Here is a 23,225-nt window from a genome sequence, read left to right as displayed (position 1 = left end):
CAGGCATAGGTGGATGGGTTAGTAAGTTTGCAGATGACACTAAAGTCGGTGGAGTGGTGGACAGTGTGGAAGAATGTTGCAGGTTGCAGGGGAACTTGGATAAATTGCAGAATTGGGCTGAGAGGTGGCAAATAGAGTTCAATGCAGATAAATGTGAGGTGATTCACTTTGGGAAGAACAACAGGAAGGCAGAATACTGGGTAAATGGAAACATTCTTGGTAGTGTGGATGTGCAGAGGGATCTTGGTGTCCGTGTACATAGATCCCTGAAAATTGCCACCTAGGTTGATAGTGCTATTAAGAAGGCATACAGTGTGTTAGGTTTTATTGGTAGAGGGATTGAGTTCCGGAGCCATGATGTCATGCTGCAACTGTACAAAACGCTAGGGCGGCCTCACCTGGAATATTGTGTACAGTTTTGGTTGCCCCATTACAGGAAGGATGTGAAAGCATTGGAAAAAGTGCAGAGGAGATTTACCAGGATGTTGTCTGGTCTGGAGGGAAGGGCATAATGGGGAAAGGCTGAGGGACTTGGGTGTGTTCTCATTGGAGAGAAGGCGGCTAAGAGGGGATTTAGTAGAGACATACAAGATGATCAGAGGATTAGATAGGGTAGACAGTGAGAGTCTTTTTCAGAGGATGATGATGATGCCGGCTTGTACGAGGGAACATAGCTGCAAATTGAGGGGTGATAGATTTAAGACGTTGTCAGAGGCAGGTTCTTTACTCAGAGAGTGGTAAGGGCTTGGACTGCCCTGCCTGCCCGTGTAAACTCAGCCACATTAGGAGCATTTAAATAGTCCTTGGATAAGCAAAAGGATGATGATGGGATAGTATTGGGGGATGGGCTTAAATTAGTTCTCAGGTCAGTGCAACATCGAGGGCCAAAGGACCTGTTCTGCACTGTATTGTTTCATGGTCTATGTTCTATGAGTGCAGCAAGTCATCAGGAAGGGCAAGTGGAATATTGGCCCTTATTTCAAGGGGGTTGGAGTAAAAGAATAGGCAAATCTTCCTGTAACTGCACAAGGTGCTGGGGAGACCACATCTGGAGCACTGTGAGCAGTTTTGATCAGATCCCCTGATTAAAGGAAAGGTATCATTTCATTGGAGGCAGTTCAGAGAAGGTTTCACCAGGATGGTCCCTGGGATGGGGAGGGATTGTTTTCTGAACAAAGGCTGGACAGGTTGGGACTCTACTCCCTGGGAATGAGAAGAATGAGAGGTGGCCTCATTGAAACACACAGGATTCTTAAGGGGTTCGACAGGGTTAATGCTGAGAGGATGGTTCCCTCATGGGAGAGTCTAGGACCAGAGGAAACAGTCTCAGAATAAAGGGGCATCAGTTTCAGACTGAGATGGGGAGGAATTTCTCCTCTCAGAGGGTTGACTCTTTGGAGCCCCTTGTCACAGAGAGAGCTGTGGGGGCAGAGTCCATGTGGATATTTAAGGCTGAGAGAGATTCTCGATCAGTCGGGGAATCCAGGGGGAAAGGGCAGGAAAGTGGGCGTGAGGAATGATGGGATCAGACATGGTTAGATTGAATGGCAGAGCAGGCTCGAGGGGCTGAATGGCCTCCTCCTGTCCCTATTTCTGATGGTCTTATGACAAACTGTGAATGTCAATTCCATTGTTATTGTGAACCTTACACTGTACTATGTTTGATTCTGTTGGTGAAATACAGCTGAGATAAGGTTAGGGTTAGGACTCAGCCTGGGATTTGTTATGTAGAGATTGCCTAAGCTGCAATGTGGCTGTGCTTTGATTTCCCTGCTCAGGTCTGTCTGGTCTCACTGATGTTGAATAAAATACAACCACTGGCACTTCAAATCATTTCCAAACTTGGGAAGAAGGGGTTATAGGAGTAATTAAGTGTTGTTGTGAATGTCCGTCTTGTCCTGGATGGTGACCCTTGTCCCTTTCCTGCACTGTTATCCCTTGCCCAATGACGCACAGTGCCCCTGTTGACCTGGCCTCTGTTCTGCACTATGACCCTTCACTCAGCCATGAACTGTGACCCATGGCTCCACCCTGCACTAACATTCCCAGCCACAATGCACCATGGTCCAGGCTGCTGATCTCTTTGACGTTGGTGTATGTGCTGTGCCCTCTCTATTCAGAAAGTCTCTCCATTCCCAATCATTCTGCCCAAGGCCTACACCATCGGATCGATGCTGGGGGTGGGGAGTCCTCCTTACCTGACACAGGGGAATGTTGGCTGGAGCCTCACATGACCAAGGCAGAGGGTTCTGGAAAGAATTACCCAGATAGAAGAATGTCCAGGCAATAATCACATTGTAGTAAAGAGAGACCAACGATGCAACAACCAGCATTCCAATTCCAATCCCTGGGGAAGGAGGAATGAGAATAATGTCAAGCATCATGGGGTAAAAGAATCCTGACAGAATGCCGTCTGTGTAACTGGGGAGCACCCAGAAAACCTCTTCTAACTGGTAGCCTTCCAGACATTGGCTGTACGCCAAGGGATAGATGTCGAGATTGTGAACTGACTCCACAAAAATCACTCTGGAGCTGCAGGGAAATGGAGATTTCCAAAGATTGAAAGGACATCTTTTCATATCACCCCTGAGAAGTGTCCAACAGTGCGGCACTCCCTCAGCACTGACCCTCCAACAGTGCCCACTCCCTCAGCACTGACCCTCTGACAGTGCGGCACTCCCTTAGTACTGACCGTCTGACAGTGCCCACTCCCTCAGCACTGACCCTCTGACAGTGCCCACTCCCTCAGCACTGACCCTCCGACAGTGCGGCACTCCCTCAGCACTGACCCTCCAACAGTGCCCACTCCCTCAGCACTGACCCTCCGACAGTGTGAGACTCCCTCAGCACTGACCCTCCAACAGTGCCCACTCCCTCAGCACTGACCCTCCGACAGTGTGAGACTCCCTCAGCACTGACCCTCCAACAGTGCCCACTCCCTCAGCACTGACCCTCCGATAGTGCGGAACTCCCTCAGTACTGACCCTCCAACAGTGCCCACTCCCTCAGCACTGACCCTCTGACAGTGCGGCACTCCCTTAGTACTGACCGTCTGACAGTGCCCACTCCCTCAGCACTGACCCTCTGACAGTGCAGCACTCCCTCAGCACTGACCCTCTGACAGTGCCCACTCCCTCAGCACTGACCCTCTGACAGTGCGGCACTCCCTCAGCACTGACCCTCCAACAATGCGGCACTCCCTCAGTACTGACCCTCCGACAATGAGGCACTCCCTCAGTACTGACCCTCCAACAGTGCTGCAATCCCTCAGCACTGACCCTCCAACAGTGCAGCACTCCCTCAGCACTGACCCTCTGACAGTGCAGCACTCCCTCAGCACTGACCCTCTGACAGTGCGGCACTCCCTCAGCACTGACCCTCTGACAGCGCAGTACTCCCTCAGCACTGACCCTCTGACAGTGCCCACTCCCTCAGCACTGACCTTCTGACAGAGTGGCACTCCCTCAGCACTGACCCTCTGACAGTGCCCACTCCCTCAGCACTGATCCTCCGACAGTGCAGCACTCCTTCAGCACTGACCCTCTGACAGTGCAGCACTCCCTCAGCACTGACCCTCCGACAGTGCAGCACTCCCTCAGCACTGACCCTCCAACAGTGCGGCACTCCCTCAGCACTGACCCTCTGACAGTGCAGCACTCCCTCAGCACTGACGCTCTGACAGTGCGGCACTCCCTCAGCACTGACCCTCTGACAGTGCAGCACTCCCTCAGCACTGACGCTCTGACAGTGCGGCACTCCCTCAGCACTGACCCTCTGAGGGAACGTAACTGGTTTGGACTGAGTTTCTCCAGAAGAACAGGTTAAACAAGTAGATTGCGTCACTGTGAATAAAACCAGTCGCTGGCAATATACAACACCTTTCAGCAGAGGGCAGCATTTCCACACACGTATTGGTCCAGCTCCTCCATACTGTCCCAGACTGAGCTCCATCAGGAAGAGCGGCAGACCAGTAAATAACATCATGATGCAGTAAGGAATCAGGAAAGCGCCTGGAACCGAGACAGAGAACAGGATCAGAAACACACTTGAGCTACAGAGAGAAATCAGGATACAGAGAGAGAGAGAGAGATAGGAAGACATCTGGAATACTGAGAGAGACAGGAACACACTTGGAATAGAAAGAGACGCAACAGAGGATAAGGAACACATCTGGGATAGAGAAAGTGAGACAGAGAGAGAGAGAGAGAAAGAGCAGGATCAGGAACACAGTTCCAGTGGGGTTCAGAAAACCTTAATGTAATCAACCAATATCAACATGATTTAGTGAAAGGGATATTACCTTTGACTAATTTATTGGAGTTTTAAATAGTAACAAACAAGGTAGGCCAAAGGTGAACCTCTCCATGTTGTCCAGAATTTATTTGACACATCAAAGGTTACCACACAAAATCAGAGCACATGGCATTGGGCAGAGCACATTGGGACAGACAGAGGATTGGTTTATTACTCCAGTTGTGTAGAGCACTGAGACGCCTGGAGTACTGTGTACAATGTTGGTTCAAGAAACGTTGTGAATGTGTTGTAAGTATTTCAGAGAGCTGATTTGTGGGATAAAGGAGGGGGTGTCTGACAAGGTAAAGGTGGATAGAGTCGGCCTGTTTTGAAGAATGGGAGGTGATCCTGTTGAAACATTTAAGATTCTGAGGAGACTTGACAAGGTGGATGTTGAATCGACGATTGCCCTTGTGGGACAGACTGAACTAATTTAAAATTACGGGGTCTGCCATTTATCACTGAGATGAAGGAAATGTTTTTCTTTCAGATGGTTGGTTAGGCCTTGGCTCTCACTTGACCAGAGAATGGTGGAGGCAAAATCTTTAAAACTTTTACAGACAGAGGAAGAGACTAACAATGGAGTCAAAGGTTATCAGGGTGAGGTAGGAACGTGGAGTCGAGGTCGCAGTCAGACCAGCTGGCCAGATCATGGCCATCATGATGTGGCCAAGAGCAGTGGGAAATTGGAAGATTGGGAAGGCTACAAAAACAAACAGAGGATAACAAAGAGAATAATAAGAAAGGAGAGGATCAAATATGGAGGTAGGCTAGCCAGTAATATTAGAAACGATAGTAAATGTTTCTTTCAATACATAAGAAACAAACGACAGACAAAAGTAGACATTGGGCCACTTCAAACTGATGCAGGAAGCCTAGTGATGGGAGATAAGGAAATAGCAGGAGAACTTAACAAGTACTTTGCGTCAGTTTTCACAGTGGAAGACAGGAGTAATATCCCAACAATTAAAGGGAGTCAGGAGGCTGAGTTGAGTATGGTTGTCATTACAAAAGAGAAAGTGCTAGAAAAGCTAAAAAGTCTTAAAATTGATAAATCTCCTGGCTCCGATGGGATACATCCTAGAGTTCTGAGAGAGGTGGCTGAGGAAATAGCGGAGGCATTGGTTGAGATCTTTCAAGAGTCACTGGAGTCACGGAAAGTCCCGGATGATTGGAAGATCGCAGTTGTAACCCCATTGTTCAAGAAAGGATCAAGACAAAAGATGGAAAATTATAGGCCAATTAGCCTAACCTCGGTTGTTGGTAAAATTCTAGAATCCATCATTAAGGATGAGGTTTCTAAATTCTTAGAAGAGCAGAGTCTGATTAGAACAAGTCAACATGGATTTACTAAGGGGAGGTCATGCCTGACAAACCTGTTGGTATTCTTTGAAGAGGTGACAAGCAGGTTAGACCAGGGAAACCCAGTGGATGTGGTCTATCTAGACTTCCAAAAGGCCTTTGATAAGGTGCCACACGGGAGGCTGCTGAGCAAGGTGAGGGCCCATGGTGTTCGAGGTGAACTACTGGGATGGATTGAGGATTGGCTGTCTGACAGAAGGCAGAGAGTTGGGATAAAAGGTTCTTTTTCAGAATGGCAGCTGGTGACGAGCGGTGTCCCGCAGGGTTCAGTGTTGGGGCCACAGCTGTTCACATTATATATTAATGATCTGGAAAAAGGGGCTGGGGGCATTCTAGCGAAGTTTGCCGATGATACAAAGTTAGGTGGACAGGCAGGTAGTACTGAGGAAGTGGGGAGGCTGCAGAAGGATCTAGACAGTTTGGGAGAGTGGTCCAGGAAATGGCTGATGGAATTCAACGTGAACAAATGCGAGGTCTTGCACTTTGGCAAAAAGAATAAAAGCACAGACTACTTTCTAAACGGTGAGAAAATTCGTAAAGCCAAAGTACAAAGGGATCTGGGAGTGCTAGTCGAGGATTCTCTAAAGGTCAACATGCAGGTTGAGTCTGTGATTAAGAAAGTGAATGCAATGTTGTCACTTATCTCCAGAGGGTTGGAATATAAAAGCACCATTGTGCTACTGAGACTTTATAAAGCTCTGGTTAGGCCCCATTTGGAGTACTGTGTCCAGTTTTGGTCCCCACACCTCAGGAAGGACATACTGGCACTGGAACGTGTCCAGCGGAGATTCACACGGATGATCCCTGGAATGGTAGGTCTAACATATGAGGAACGGCTGAGGATCCTGGGATTGTATTCATTGGAGTTTAGAAGATTAAGGGGAGACTTAATAGAGACGTACAAGATAATACATGGCTTGGAAAAGGTGGACGCTAAGAAATTGTTTCCGTTAGGCGAGAAGACTAGGACCCGTGGACACAGCCTTAGAATTAGAGGGGGTCAATTCAGAACAGAAATGTGGAGACATTTCTTCAGCCAGAGAGTGGTGGGCCTGTGGAATTCATTGCCGCAGAGTGCAGTGGAGGCCGGGACGCTAAATGTCTTCAAGGCAGAGATTGATAGATTCTTGTTATCTCGAGGAATTAAGGGCTACGGGGAGAATGAGGGTAAGTGGAGTTGAAATGCCCATCAGTCATGATTGAATGGCAGAGTGGACTCGATGGGCCGAATGGCCTTACTTCCACTCCTGTGTCTTATGGTCTTATGGTCTTAGCATCTTATTAATTGGGAGAGCAGGTTGGAATGGGCCGAATGGCCCACATCAGCTTATAATTTGTATATTTGTATATAAAAGTATTCCCAAATCATTTTAAAGGTATATTTTCTTGCTAAGTTTTAAAATGATCTTTGTTGGACAAAACTGTGGCTGCCATTAATCATATGATATGAATAGACTTCAGTTTCTGGAAGGTTCCAACAGCAATTACAAACTCAGACACCATGGGCTTTTGCCCGAAATGTCGATTTCGAAGCTACTTGGATGTTGCCTGAACTGCTGTGCTCTTCCAGCACCACTAATCCAGAATCTGGTTTCCAGCATCTGCAGTCATTGTTTTTACCATTGTCCTGGAACCTTGCAGTTTTGCATTCTGTTGGCATTGTAATTGGAAAATGCCAAAGAATAATGTACAATGTCTGTCCCCGGGACGGGCTGGTTCCCAACGAGCTAATAAGATTAATTTCACCTGCAGAGGGACCAATGGCCCATTATCTACCCCATACAGTGGCTGGGGCAAAGAAAACTTATTGTGTCATACGTGTGATAGTGGTAATAACTCCAAATATCACCCCCAAGGTAAGCAATTGATCCTTGACGGGGGTGGGGTGGGGGGGGGGGGGGGAGGGCTGTGGCGGGTGGAGAAATGCACACGGAGCAGAAAAGGGTCGAGAGAGTGAAAGAGATTGGCCAACGTCATTCAGGTGGAATGCTGCTTTCTACCTCCTCCATTGCGATAGCAGAGATAGGGGAACCTCCAGACATTGCCCAGTCCCACGCAGTATCCGATACAGGACAGCAAAAACTCATGCTTCCCTCCCCAGGTGCCTCGGGATGGTAGTGCCTCAGGAGCAGGTGCTGCAGTCTCCGACACGGACTGGGGCTGGGGCTCAACAGCCTCCTGGGTCCGGACATTGTTCTCCAAGTTCCCGCTGCTTAGAGTAACAATGGCCTGTACAGGGGAAACAGGTTGATGGTTGTTAGCAAAGTAAGCATAGCCTAAGATTTTACACAGAATTATTTCAAATGTATAACAGAGACACAGGCCATTCATCCCATCCAGCCCCTGTTGGTGTTTATCCTACATTCAGTCTTCCTCCCATCCTTCATCATCGAACTCCATAGAGAATGGAGGTCAGCATACAGCACCCAATCTGCCCTGCCCTTCACTGAGATCGTGGATGATCGGATTCTGCTCAACTCTGCTTTCCTGCCTTTTCCCCATAACCCTTGATTCCGTTACTGATTAAAATCTCTCCCTCTCTCAGCCTTGAATATATTTTAATAACCCAGGTTCCACAGCTTCCTGCAGAAGAGAATTCCACAGGTACACTGTGGGCGGCACGGTGGCACAGTGGTTAGCACTGCTGCCTCACAGCGCCTGAGACCCGGGTTCAATTCTGGCCTCAGGCGACTGACTGTGTGGAGTTTGCATGTTCTCCCCGTGTCTGCGTGGGTTTCCTCCGGGTGCTCCGGTTTCCTCCCACAGTCCAAAGATGTGCAGGTTAGGGTGAATTGGCCATGCTAAATTGCCCATAGTGTTAGGTAACGGGTATCTGTAGATGTAGGGGTATGGGTGGGTTACGCTTCGGCGGGGCGGTGTGGACTTGTTGGGCCGAAGGGCCTGTTTCCACACTGTAGGTAATCTAATCTAATCACTACCCTCTGAAAGGACACATCCCCCACATTTCTGTCTTAACCAGGCGATTTCTTGTTCTGAGATTCTACCCTTTGACCTTATACTCCCTCACAGGGTAAGTGTCCATCCTCCATGCTCCCTCAGATTCTGATACATTTTAATTAGGCTGCTCATGCTTCAAAATGCCAATGAGGACAAGATGAATGTACTCAACTTCCTTCTAATAAAATCTCTCCATACCCAGGATCAGCTTGGTGAGCCGCCTCTCCTACAATGGACAGTATATCTTTCCTTCGATAAGGGAACTGCAAATGTTCACAATATTCCAGCTGTGGTCTGATTAGTATTTAGTATAGTTTTCGCAAGGCCTTCCTGTTTTTAAACTCTATTCCCTTTGAAATAAAGGCCAACATCCATTAATGTCGGATGATGTTTTTTTTTGTGACTCAAGGACAAGAATTCCCAAATCCCTCTGTGCTGTGGATTTCTGCAGTTTTCCCCCATTTAAACAATATTCAGCACCCATATTCCTCTCGCCAAAGTGTTCACATTTCTACACATTGTATTCTCTCTGTCAAGTTTTGCCACTTAAGTAACCCGTCTATCAGCTGGATTTGTGAGTGTCATGGAATTGTACTGTTTAGATATTGTGTCACTGATTGGATGACATAAAAGTGGTGAAAAGGAACAGCAAGCTAAAACTGAGGTCAACGTTAATTAAAAGCAAGAGAGAAGCCCTTTCCCAGGAGACCTGAGCGAGCCTTAATGAGTTATAATTGATTAAATGGGCCAGGATAGATGGCACAGGGTGTAAGTTTGCTCGCTGAGCTGGTAGGTTTGCTTTCAGACGTTTCGTCACCGTGCTAGGTAACATCATCAATGAGCCTCCATGAGGCACTAATGTTCTGTTCTGTTTGCTGTTTATGTGTCTTGGTCTGTTAAGGTGGGTGATGTCACTTCTGGTCCTTTTTCTGAGGTTGATAAATGGGGTCCAACTCCATGCGTTTCTTGATGGAATTCCGGTTTGAATGCCAGGCCTCCAGGAATTCCTGTGCGTGTCTCTGTTTAACCTGTCCTAGGATGGATGTGTTGTCCCAGTCAAAGTGGTGTCCTTCTTCATCTGTGTGTAAGGATACTAGTGAAAGCTGGTCTTGTCTTTTGGTGGTTAGTTGGTGTTTGTGTATACTGGCGGCTATTTTCCTGTGTCTGTCCAATGGAGTGTTTGTTGCAGTCCTTGCAGAGTATTTTGTAAACGACATTTGTTTCGCTGGTTGTTGGTACAGGGTCCTTTAGGTTCATCAGTAGTTGTTTCAGTATGTTGGTCGGTTTGTGGGCTATCACGATGTCAAGGGGTCGGAGAAGTCTGGTAGTCATCTCTGAGACAAATCAGCTAGCAAATGTCCAACCTGAACCTCAACCTGAGCTACATATCTTCCCAAAAATCGCATAGATGACACATTTATGAAGTCTCTAAGAGGTCAACCAATCATGTCCTTAAGACTGGGCAGTGTCAAGGTTTGGATTATTTTATCTGGAAAGAGTACAGAGCAAGCCTGTCTCCCAGCACAGTTAGCTAGCTCAGGAAAGAGGTTGTTTCACCTGTGGCTGGGAGTTTAGTACACAGTAGGGCAGATCCCCTCTTCAGACATATCGAGGTAAAAGGGTTCACTGGCAATTGTAAGCATTGTCTGGGTAAGACTTTTGCAGTAATTTTCCCAGTGTCCTTTGCTTCAACAAAGAGCATTGGATATATTCTGTTGTTGGAACTGTCTTACCTGGGAATGAAAACCTGGTTAAGAGTTGCCTGATATTCCATCTCCCTCCCTTCTTGAATAAGGGTGTGATAATTGCAGTTTACTAACCCTCTGGAAATTTTCCAGAATGTAAGGATTCCTGGAGGTTTGCTACAGTACATCCACCATCTCTATCTCTACTTCCTTTACTATGTTAGGACCTCAGGTCCTGGCAGACATATTGGTCTTCAGTTTGCTTAGTACATTTTCCTTAGTGATAGTGATTATATTTATTTTCCTCCCTCCATTTGCTGCTCGATTACTTAGCATTCTTATCCACTGTCCTAGGGTTTACCTAAAATATATCTGTACTGACAACTATATGGAATCTTCTGGATTAATGTGTCTGGCTGTCATCTCCATGGGGTTGGAACACAGCACCATGGTTGGTGGAGCAGTCGTTGAAATTGCTAGAACAACAGCAGTCAGATCTAGGTCCTAACCTCAGGAAGGAGATATTAGTCCAGGTCAGATTCACCAGCATGTTACCGGGGATAAAGGTTTAAAATTACAGGGCTGAGGTTAAAATTAGAGCTAGTCCCTTCCCCCGAAATGCTGCTGAGTCTGAGAACCCATTGAAAATTTCAGAACTGACATTGATGGATCGTTATGAGGCAAGGGTATTCAAGGTTGAAGTAAAAGTGTCAATCAGTTCTGATTGAAGTGACTGTCAGAACAACTTGTTCCTGTGTTAGTCAGGAGGAGATCTATTTGTCTCATTGTGCCTGTTCTATCCCTTTGAAAGAGCTCCCAATTATCTCCATCCCCTGCTTGTTCTCCAATTCCCTGCAACATTGTGCCTTCAATTATTTCTCCATTGAATCTGACTTCACTGCCTTACACAAAATGCATTCGGGATTACAACACACTGTATATTAAAAAAAATTAGTTCTTTTGAAAATTACTTTAAACCTGGGATCATTGATGACTAGCAACCCACCACTGGAAACTCTCTCTGTTGACCCATTCGGTCAAAGCTCCTCTCACTATTGACCGATTCCACCAAAGTTCCCTTTAAAGGTTACTTCAAGTCCAGTGCTGACCGACAGTGAGTAACCTGTTCTAACTGCTCTCTGCCTAATGCCTCTAGGACATCCTCAAACCCATACTAGCCAATAATTTACTGATAAAAATGTTATTCATGTTAATATTTAGTAAGTAGGATCAGTTAGAGAATTGGTTAATGAGCAGGAAACAGAGATGAGCGTCATTTTCAGGATGGAACGATATAACCAGTGTGTGAGAGAGGGATCAATGGACAAAAGGTTGGCGAGTGGAGTATAATATGGAAAAACACAATGCTGTTCATTTTGGAAGGGAGAACAGAAGAACAGCATATTACTTAAATGGTTAAACACTGCAGGAAGCTGCTATACAAAGGGACTTGGGGTACTTGTACACAACACAGAAAGCTAGTACATGAATACAGCAGGTAATCAGGAAAGCTCATGGAATGTTGGCCCTTATTTCAAATAGGGTTTGGATTATAAGAGTACGGGAGTTAAAATAGCTGCACAGAGACTAGTATCCCATCATCAAGTCCCTCTTTTATCTACCTGTGCACAGTGGACTGCCTATGGCCAGTCAGCTCAGAGTCAATCCCCTGAACTGAGCGAATTCGGAATCCCCTGTTGATATTGGTCAGCAGAGTTTCCTGACTGCCCAGGTACACACTCCAATTGAGAATCTCATTGTCAACAAGACCTACCTGGATCCAATCACGACAGACGTCTTTCTGGAATTGTACAATGTGCTGATGGGACTACATCTGGACTACTGCGAGCAGTTAAGGTCCCCTTATTAAAGGAAGGATATCATTTCATTGGAGGCAGTAGAGAGAAGGTTCATTTGGATGGCCCCTGGGATGGGGAGGGACTGTCTTAGGAGCAAAGGATAAAGAGGTTGGGACTCAACTCCCTGGGGTTTAGAAGGATGGGAGGGGATCTCATTGAAGCTTCCAGGATCCTTAAGGGGCTTAGCAGGGTCAATGCTGAGAGGATGGCTCCCCTCATGGGAGGGTCTAGGACCAGAGGGTATCAACTTAGAATAATGGCGCGCCAATTTAATTCGGATGAGGAGGAATTTCTTCTTTCAGAGGGTTGAGTCCTTGGAACGTCTTGCCACAGAGAGCTGTGTATTTGTGTATCACACAGAGCTCCTTGCCACCAAGAGTCCTTGTGTACATTGAGGGTGGAGGTAGATAGTTTCTTGATCATTAGGGAACTGAGGGTTATGGGAAAGGACAGGAAAGTGAACATGAGGAAGGTCGGATCAGCCATGATCCTATTGAGAGACAGCACAGGCTCAAGGGGACAAATGGCCTCCTCCTGCTCCTATTTCTTCTGGTCTTATGGTTAATGCTGTGACCTGAATTATTGACATAAATGACTTGGATGAAGGAACCAAATATATGTGTTTTTAATTAATCTGTTCACGTATGTTCTGACACACGGCCGGAGCAGGTCTGACTTGAAGCCAGATCCTGGTCCAAGTGGGGACACTCCACCTTCACCACAAGACTCTCCAGGAACCAAATGTATGACTGCTAACTTTACTGATGACCCAAAGCGAACAGAGTAAGTTGTGAAGGAGTACATAAGGAGGCAACAAAGGCATATCGATAGGTAAGTGAGTCGGCCTAAATTTGGCAACCAGAGTATAATGTGAGAAAATGTGAATTTATCCATTTGTACGGGGGAACAGAAGCAGCACATTATTCCAATGGAGAGAAGTTACAGAAGTTTGCGCACAGAGGGAACTGGCTGTGCTGGGTGCACAAAACAACAAAACCATGTGTAATCGGAAAGACAAATAGAACATTGTCATTTACTCCAAGGGAAACAGAATTTAAAAGAGCATAAGAACATTTTGCTGTAGTTATACAGGATGTTTGCTGAGACTGCAGCTGGAGTACTGTGTACACTTTTGGTTTCTTAATTTTAAAATGGGATAAACACGAGTCAGACACAATTTAAAGAAGTTTCACTCGGCTGATACTGAGCTTGGGGCTAATGTTATGAGGAGTGTGTGGATAGGGTGGGTCTGTATCTGTGGGGGGGTAATAAGATTGAGAAATTATTTAAGACCACAAGGTCACAAGATGTAATCAACAACAGAAAGCCATTTGACCCATTGAGTCTGCCCTGTCATTCAATCCTCAATCCCACTTTCCTGCCTTTGCCCTAGCCTTGATTCCCTTCCTAATTAAATTTCTGGCTCTCTCAGCCTTGAATATACGGAATGACCCAGCCTCAACAGCCCTCCGTGGGAAAGAGTTCCACAGACTTACTCCCCTCGGGGTGAAGAGATTTCTGTGACCAGGAGGGTGCTGCAAGGATCGGTTCTGGGTCTACTGTTGTTAGTCATTTAGGTCAATGATTTGGATGAGAATATAGGGGATATGGTTAGTACGTTTACAGATGACACCAAAATTGGTGGGATAGTGGACAGCAAAGAAGGTTTCTAAGAGTGCAAAGAGATCTTGATCAGATGGGCCAATGGGCTGAGAATTGGCAGATGGAGATTTAATTTAGATAAATGTAACGTGCTGCATTTTGGTAAGGCAAACCAGGGCAGGACTTACCCAGTTATTGCTAGGGCCTTGGGGATTTACCCAGTTATTGGTAGCGCCCTGGGGATTTACCCAGTTATTGGTAGGGCCCTGGGGAGTGTTGTTGAACAGAGAGACCGAGGGGTACAAGTTCAGAGTTCCTTGAAAGCGATGACAGGATGGTGAAGAATGTGTCTGGTAAGCTTTCCTTTATTGGTCAGAGCATTGAGTGCAGGAGTTATGATGTCATGTTACAGCTGTAACAAGACATTAATAAGGCCACTTTTGGAATACTGTGTACAATTCTGGTCACCTAGCTATAGGAAGGATGTTGTTAAACTAGAAAGGACACAGAAAAGAATTTACAAGAAAATTCCCAAGACTGGAGAGCTTCAGTTATAAGGAGAGGCTGGATTGGCAGGGAACCTTTGTTCCTGGAGTATAGGTCGCTGAGAGGTGACCTTACAGAGGTTTATAAAATCATGAGGGGCTTGGCTAGAATGAAAAGCCAAGGTCTTTTCCCCAGGGTAGGGGAGTCTAAAACTAGATGGTTTAACGTGAGAGGGGAAAGAATTAAAAGGGACCTCAGGGGCAACCATTTCACACAGAGAGTGGAGTGGATATGGAATGGGTTACAAGAGCGAGTGGGAGATGCAGGTATAATTACAATGTTTAAAAGACATTTGGACAAGTCTATGAATAGGAAAGGTTTAGAGGGATATGGACCAAATGTAGGCAAATGGGATGAGTTTACTTTGGGATATCTGGTCAGCATGGACAAGTTGGACCAAAGGGTCTATTTCTGTGCTGCATGACTCTATGACTCTCTATCTAGTTTTAAGTGTATGAATCATTATTCTGAGATTAGACCCTCTATTCACAAACTTGATTGAGTTTTTTGAAGAAGTAACAAAGAAGATTGATGAGGACAGAGCAGTAGATGTGAACTATATGGACTTCAGTAAGGCGTTCGACAAGGTTTCTCATGGGAGACTGATTAGCAAGGTTAGATCTCATGGAATACAGGAAGAACTAGCCATTTAGATACAGAACTGGCTCAAAGGTAGAAGGCAGAGGGTGGTGGTGGAGGGTTGTTTCTCAGACTGGAGGCCTGTGACCAGTGGAGTGCCACAAGGATCGGTGCTGGGTCCTCGACTTTTTGCCATTTACATAAATGATTTGGATGCGAGCATAAGAGGTACAGTTAGTAAGTTTGCAGATGACACCAAAATTGGAGGTGTAGTGGACAGCGAAGAGGGTTACCTCAGATTACAACAGGACCTGGACCAGATGGGCCAATGGGCTGAGAAGTGGCAGATGGAGTTTAATTCAGATAAATGCGAGGTGCTGCATTTTGGACAGGCAAATTTTAGCAGGACTTATACACTTAATGGTAAAGTCCTAGGGAGTGTTGCTGAACAAAGAGACCTTGGAGTGCAGGTTCATAGCTCCTTGAAAGTGGAGTTGCAGGTAGATAGGATAGTGAAGAAGGCGTTTGGTATGCTTTCCTTTATTGGTCAGAGTATTGAGTCCAGGAGTTGGGAGGTCATGTTGTGGCTGTACAGGACATTGGTTAGGCCACTGTTGGAATATAGCGTGCAATTCTGGTCTCCTTCCTATCGGAAAAACGTTGTGAAACTTGAAAGGGTTCAGAAAAGATTTACAAGGACGTTGCCAGGGTTGGAGGATTTGAGCTATAGGGAGAGGCTGAATAGACTGGGGCTGTTTTCCCTGGAGCATTGGAGGCTGAGGGTGTTATGGAGGTTTATAAAATCATGTGGTGCATAGATTGGGTAAATAGGCAAAGTCTTTTCCCTGGGGTTGGAGAGTCCAGAACCAGAGGGCATAGGTTTAGCGTGAGAGGGGAAAGATATAAAAGAGACCTAAGGGGCAACTTTTTCACGCTGAGGGTGGTACGTGTATGGAATGAGCTGCCAGAGGATGTGGTGGAGGCTGGTACAATTACAACATTTAAGAGGCATTTGGATGGGAATATGAATAGGAAGGGTTTGGAGGGATATGGTCTGGGTGCTGGCAGGTGGGACTAGATTGGGTTGGGATATCTGGTCGGCATGGATGAGTTGGACCGAAGGGTCTGTTTCTGTGTTGCACATCTCTATTACTCTATGACTCTAGTTTACTGTTAATCTTGTGACATTATATGTATTTTCTTTTAATTTGATAGTTTCCAATCAGCCTGTTCATAGATGTTATTATATATCCATGGAGCAGACGGAACTTGAACACAGGCCTCCTGGCTCAGTGGTAGTGACATTACCACTTTGCCAGAAGAGACCTTTCTTTCAATCTGATGTTATCCTTAACTTCACTGGTTAACTACGGGTTGACTTTTCCCTTTCCTAAAATCCTTCTTTCTCACTGGGATATATCTTTATTCAGAGCCATGAACTAATTTTGTAACCATCTGCCATTGTTTCTCAGCTGTCTCTGCTGCTCAGGTCCTGACCCAGTGCACTCCAGTTAGCTTTGCCCTCATTCTTTTGTAAGTAGCCTTATTTAAACTGAGCACGTGTTTCCGACCTTAATTCCTCCTTCTCAGACTCTCAAATGCTACTGTGCTATGGTCACTGGTTTGTCAGGAGTCTTTTACTGTGATGTCATTTTTGTCATGTTACATTACCAGATCCAAAATAACCTGATCTCTAGTTAAATCCACAACAGATTGTTCTGGAAACAGCTCCAAATACGCTTAATTAATCATTCCAATCTGACAATCCCTGAAATAATTCCACAGAGGCCAGTATCCATCAGCAAGTCACCCTTTATTTTACACATGAACAGTCCTTAACTGTAATACGGCCTCATTCAGAGTCAGGTACCAGAGTGTCAATCTTTTTATGTCAGCCAGGGCCAGATTAACAGCCCCAATCAGGGAACTCATATTCTATGATGTCCAGCTGCTGATCCTGTTACAGTCATTACCTCCCGATCCACATGAAGATCAGAGTCAGTCATGATTAATGCATTACCTTTTTACACAATGTAATTATGTTCTAAAGGCTATTTTTGTTTGTGGACTAACTCCTAACTCCTTCTTCAATGAATTATTTTTAAAAATCAAGGATTGCTGGAGATTTTAAAAGCAGGGAACCTGACACTCGTTGTAAGGTGTGTTTACACAGCTGCTATTGAATCAGTAATGGGTGGCCGGCTTACTATTGGGCTGGAGCTAAAGGGTGTTTACATGTGAAACTTCGGCTGGCAACAAGTTGCTGATTGGTCTGTGGACCAGTGACCAGTTACTGCTGACAAATGTCCCCTGCCTGCCAATAACTATATGGTTCATTCTCAGGTTCTCAGCTTGGGACTGTGAATGTTTCAGCAGAAACCATTCTGGGGGGAAGAAGCTGTTTTAGCTCTGCAGCAAAAAAGCACCTCAAGCCTGAAGATAACCAGTGTGTTTCCCCTTGTCCAGTTGCTGTAACCTGTGACTGTTAATCGATAAGATCAAACTTTGATAAGTGTGAACCAGTCACCCCATGCCACCTACAAACAGGTGGAAGTATCTGGAGAAGGAGGCCTGGGAAGCAGCATATCCAGACAATCCGAAAGGACTTTCACAGTGAATCCTAGAAACAGGGACCATGGAACTGCATTCTCATCTTTCCATCTGCTCAGAGTTCATGTGTTTTTATAATCTGTCTGTACGTTTGCATGTGAGTGTCTGTGTTGTGTGTGTGTGTGTGTGTGACTGTGTATTTCTCTATGTTTACGTGTGTGTCTCTGTGTGTGTCTATATATATCTGTGTTTGTGTGTATGTCTGCGTGTGTCTGTGTGTGCATATGTATGTGTGTCTGTGTGTGTGTCTATATGTCTGTGTGTGTCTGTGTATCTATATGTATGTCTGTGTGTGCATGTGTGTTTGTGCTTGCATGTGTACGTGTGTGTGTGTGTTTGTGTATGTCAACTATATTGCTATGAGTCTGGAGTCACATATAGGCCAGACTGGGTGGGATGGCAGATTTCCTTTCCTAGTGGATATTACTGAATGGGTTGGGTATTCAGCAACTCTTCAACTTAATAACCATCTCCATGCTAAATGGAACAGACTTCAAACAGGCCTTGTAACTCAAAACTGGGCGTCCAGAAGGTATTGTAGGCTATCAGCAGCAGCACAATTGTAACCAACCCCAATCAGCAACATTATAAACCTGGGCTATCCCCGACTCTGCCATCAAGCAAGGGCTTCAACCCTGGTTCAATGAAGAGTGCAGGAGGAAATGCCAGGAGCAGCAGTAAAAGTAAGGTGTTAACCTGGTGAAGCAATTAAACAGGACTACTCACAGGCCAAACAGCATAATCAACAAGTGACAGTCAGAGCCAAGTGATCCCACAACTAAATGGATCAGATCTAAGCTCTGCAGTCCTGCCACATCCAGTCGTGAATGGTGGTGGACAATTAAACATCTCACTGGAGGGGGAGGCTCCATAAATACCCCCACCTCAACGATGGGAGCGCCGAGCACCTTAATGTCAAAGAGAAAGCTGAAGCATTCGCAACAATCTTTGAGCAGAGAGGCCAAGGGGCTGATGAATCCCTGCCTTCTCCAGAATGATGACGGCAGTCTGAGGCAATTTTATCCACTCCACCTGACACCAAGGGGAGTCGGTGGTGTCATGGTAATGTTCCTCGACACCTCATCCAGAACCATCAGACTAAGATGCTGAGGACATGTGTTGGAATCATGGAATTTAAATTCAATAACAATATGCAATAAAAACAAGGGGAAGAAAATACTGATGAGAAGAATCTGTATGCCCCTAACGGTAGCACAGAGAATAAATCAGGAGATTGTTATTTCTCAATACTGACATATCACACCAGAAATCAAGCCCCATTCTTCCCAAATTCATCACAGAAGTTAACAAATATCTGCAAAATTTTCCAATTTACCTGATTTTCAGACCCAGTTGACAGGAAGTACAGACCAGATTTCTGTAGCTAACCAGAATTACTGCTTATTCCCAGTAAATGTATTCTAGCTACAAGTGAACAACCATAAGCTGTTGGCACATCACTCTGCTCTCATCCTAAAACTCTCATCCTGCCCTTATCAACTCCCCATCAACAGACACAGATACACACACACAGGCAGATACACTGACACACACACACACAGATACACTCACACACACACACACACACACACAGACAGATACACTCACACACACACACACACACACACACAGACAGATACACTGACACACACACACACAGATACACTCACACACACACACACACACACAGACAGATACACTGACACACACACACACAGATACACTCACACACACAGACAGATACACTGACACACACACACACAGATACACTCACACACACACACACACACAGACAGATACACTGACATACAGGCACACATACACACACACAGACAGATACACTGACACACAGGCACACACACACACACAGGCAGATACACTGACATACAGGCACACATACACACACACAGACAGATACACTGACACACAGGCACACACATACACAGGCAGATACACTGACACACAGGCACACACACACACACACAGGCAGATACACTGACACACAGGCAGACACACACACACACAGACAGATACACTGACACACAGGCACACATACACACACACAGGCAGATACACTGACACACAGGCACACATACACACACACAGACAGATACACTGACATACAGGCACACATACACACACAGACAGATACACTGACACATAGGCACACACACACACACAGGCAGATACACTGACATACAGGCACACATACACACACACAGACAGATACACTGACACACAGGCGCACACACACACACAGGCAGATACACTGACACACAGGCACACACACACACACAGGCAGATACACTGACACACAGGCACACACACACACACAGGCAGATACACTGACACACAGGCACACACACACACACAGGCAGATACACTGACACACAGGCACACACACACACACAGGCAGATACATTGACACACAGGCACACACACACACACACACACACAGGCAGATACACTGACACACAGGCACACAAACACACAGGCAGATACACTGACACACAGACACACACACACACACACACAGGCAGACACACTGACACACAGGCACACACACACACATACAGGCACACACACACACACACAGGCAGATACACTGACACACACACACACAGGCAGATACACTGACACACAGGCACACACACACACACAGGCAGATACACTGACACACACACACACAGGCAGATACACTGACACACAGGCACACACACACACAGGCAGATACACTGACACACAGGCACACACACACACACAGGCAGATACACTGACACACAGGCACACACACACACACAGGCACACACACACACACACACAGGCACACACACACACACACACAGGGACACACACACACAGGCAGATACACTGACGCACTGGCACACACACACACACACAGGCACACACACACAGGCACACACACACACACAGGCACACACACACACACAGATACACTGACACACAGGCACACACACACACAGATACACTGACACACAGGCACACTCACACACACACACACAGGCAGATACACTGACACACAGGCACACACACACAGATACACTGACATACAGGCACACACACACACACAGAGACAGATACACTGACACACAGGCACACACACACACATACAGGCAGATACACTGACACACAGGCACACACACACATACACAGACAGATACACTGACACACAGGCACACACACACACACAGGCAGATACACTGACACACAGGCACACACACACACACACAGACAGATACACTGACACACAGGCACACACACACACACAGGCAGATACACTGACACACAGGCACACACACACACACAGACAGATACACTGACACACAGGCACGCACACACACACAGGCAGATACACTGACACACAGGCACACACACACACACACACAGGCAGATACACTGACACACAGGCACACACACACACACAGGCAGATACACTGACACACAGGCACACACACACACACACAGACAGATACACTGACATACAGGCACACACACACACACAGGCAGATACACTGACACACAGGCACACACACACACACACAGACAGATACACTGACACACAGGCACACACACACACAGGCAGATACACTGACACACAGGCACACACACACACACACACAGGCAGATACATTGACACACAGGCACACACACACACACACACACACACAGGCAGATACACTGACACACAGGCACACAAACACACAGGCAGATACACTGACACACAGACACACACACACACACACAGGCAGACACACTGACACACAGGCACACACACACACATACAGGCACACACACACACACACAGGCAGATACACTGACACACACACACACAGGCAGATACACTGACACACAGGCACACACACACACACAGGCAGATACACTGACACACACACACACACAGGCAGATACACTGACACACAGGCACACACACACACAGGCAGATACACTGACACACAGGCACACACACACACACAGGCAGATACACTGACACACAGGCACACACACACACACAGGCACACACACACACACACACAGGCACACACACACACACACACAGGGACACACACACACAGGCAGATACACTGACGCACTGGCACACACACACACACACAGGCACACACACACACACAGGCACACACACACACACAGATACACTGACACACAGGCACACACACACACAGATACACTGACACACAGGCACACTCACACACACACACACAGGCAGATACACTGACACACAGGCACACACACACAGATACACTGACATACAGGCACACACACACACACAGAGACAGATACACTGACACACAGGCACACACACACACATACAGGCAGATACACTGACACACAGGCACACACACACATACACAGACAGATACACTGACACACAGGCACACACACACACACAGGCAGATACACTGACACACAGGCACACACACACACACACAGACAGATACACTGACACACAGGCACACACACACACACACAGGCAGATACACTGACACACAGGCACACACACACACACAGACAGATACACTGACACACAGGCACACACACACACACAGGCAGATACACTGACACACAGGCACACACACACACACACAGGCAGATACACTGACACACAGGCACACACACACACACAGGCAGATACACTGACACACAGGCACACACACAGACAGATACACTGACATACAGGCACACACACACACACAGGCAGATACACTGACACACAGGCACACACACACACACACAGACAGATACACTGACACACAGGCACACACACACACAGGCAGATACACTGACATACAGGCACACACACACACACAGACAGATACACTGACACACAGGCACACACACACACACAGGCAGATACACTGACACACAGGCACACACACACACACAGGCAGATACACTGACACACAGGCACACACACACACACACAGACAGATACACTGACACACAGGCACACACACACACACACACAGATACACTGACACACTGGCACACACACACACACACAGACAGATACACTGACACACAGGCACACACACACACACACACAGATACACTGACACACTGGCACACACACACACACACAGGCAGATACACTGCCACACAGACACACACACACACACAGGCAGATACACTGACATACAGGCGTACACACACACACAGGCAGATACACTGACACACAGGCACACACACACACACAGGCAGATACACTGACACACTGGCACACACACACAGACAGACAGATACACTGACACACAGGCACACACACACACACACACACACAGATACACTGACACACTGGCACACACACACACACAGGCAGATACACTGACACACAGGCACACACACACACACAGGCAGATACACTGACATACAGGCACACACACACACAGGCAGATACACTGACACACACACACACAGGCACACACACACACACACACAGGCACACACACACACACACAGGCACACACACACACACAGGCACACACACACACACACAGACAGATACACTGACATACAGGCACACACACACACACACACACAGATACACTGACACACAGGCACACACACACACACAGGCAGATACACTGACACACAGGCACACACACACACACAGACAGATACACTGACATACAGGCACACACACACACACAGGCAGATACACTGACACACAGGCACACACACACACACAGACAGA

General features: G+C 46.6%; 1 protein-coding gene across 1 annotated transcript in view; it reads right to left on the bottom strand.

Moving 5' to 3' along the window:
- Positions 1 to 23,225, bottom strand: part of slc6a7 (solute carrier family 6 member 7) — an 80,814-nt gene that overhangs the window by 31,976 nt on the left and 25,613 nt on the right. Inside the window, exons 2-4 of the mRNA XM_072576702.1 lie at positions 7,656 to 7,884; positions 3,879 to 4,010; positions 2,199 to 2,347 (exon numbers count right to left, since the gene is read on the bottom strand). Coding sequence (XP_072432803.1) covers positions 2,199 to 2,347; positions 3,879 to 4,010; positions 7,656 to 7,884 — 510 coding nt within the window. The remainder of the gene's footprint in view (positions 1 to 2,198; positions 2,348 to 3,878; positions 4,011 to 7,655; positions 7,885 to 23,225) is intronic.

The sequence above is a fragment of the Chiloscyllium punctatum genome, chromosome 9 (genome assembly GCF_047496795.1).
Source record: "Chiloscyllium punctatum isolate Juve2018m chromosome 9, sChiPun1.3, whole genome shotgun sequence".
In the NCBI taxonomy this organism is placed as follows: Eukaryota; Metazoa; Chordata; class Chondrichthyes; order Orectolobiformes; family Hemiscylliidae; genus Chiloscyllium; species Chiloscyllium punctatum.
The sequence above is the reverse complement of the archived record's forward strand: the minus strand, read 5'-3'. Positions and strand labels throughout refer to the sequence as shown.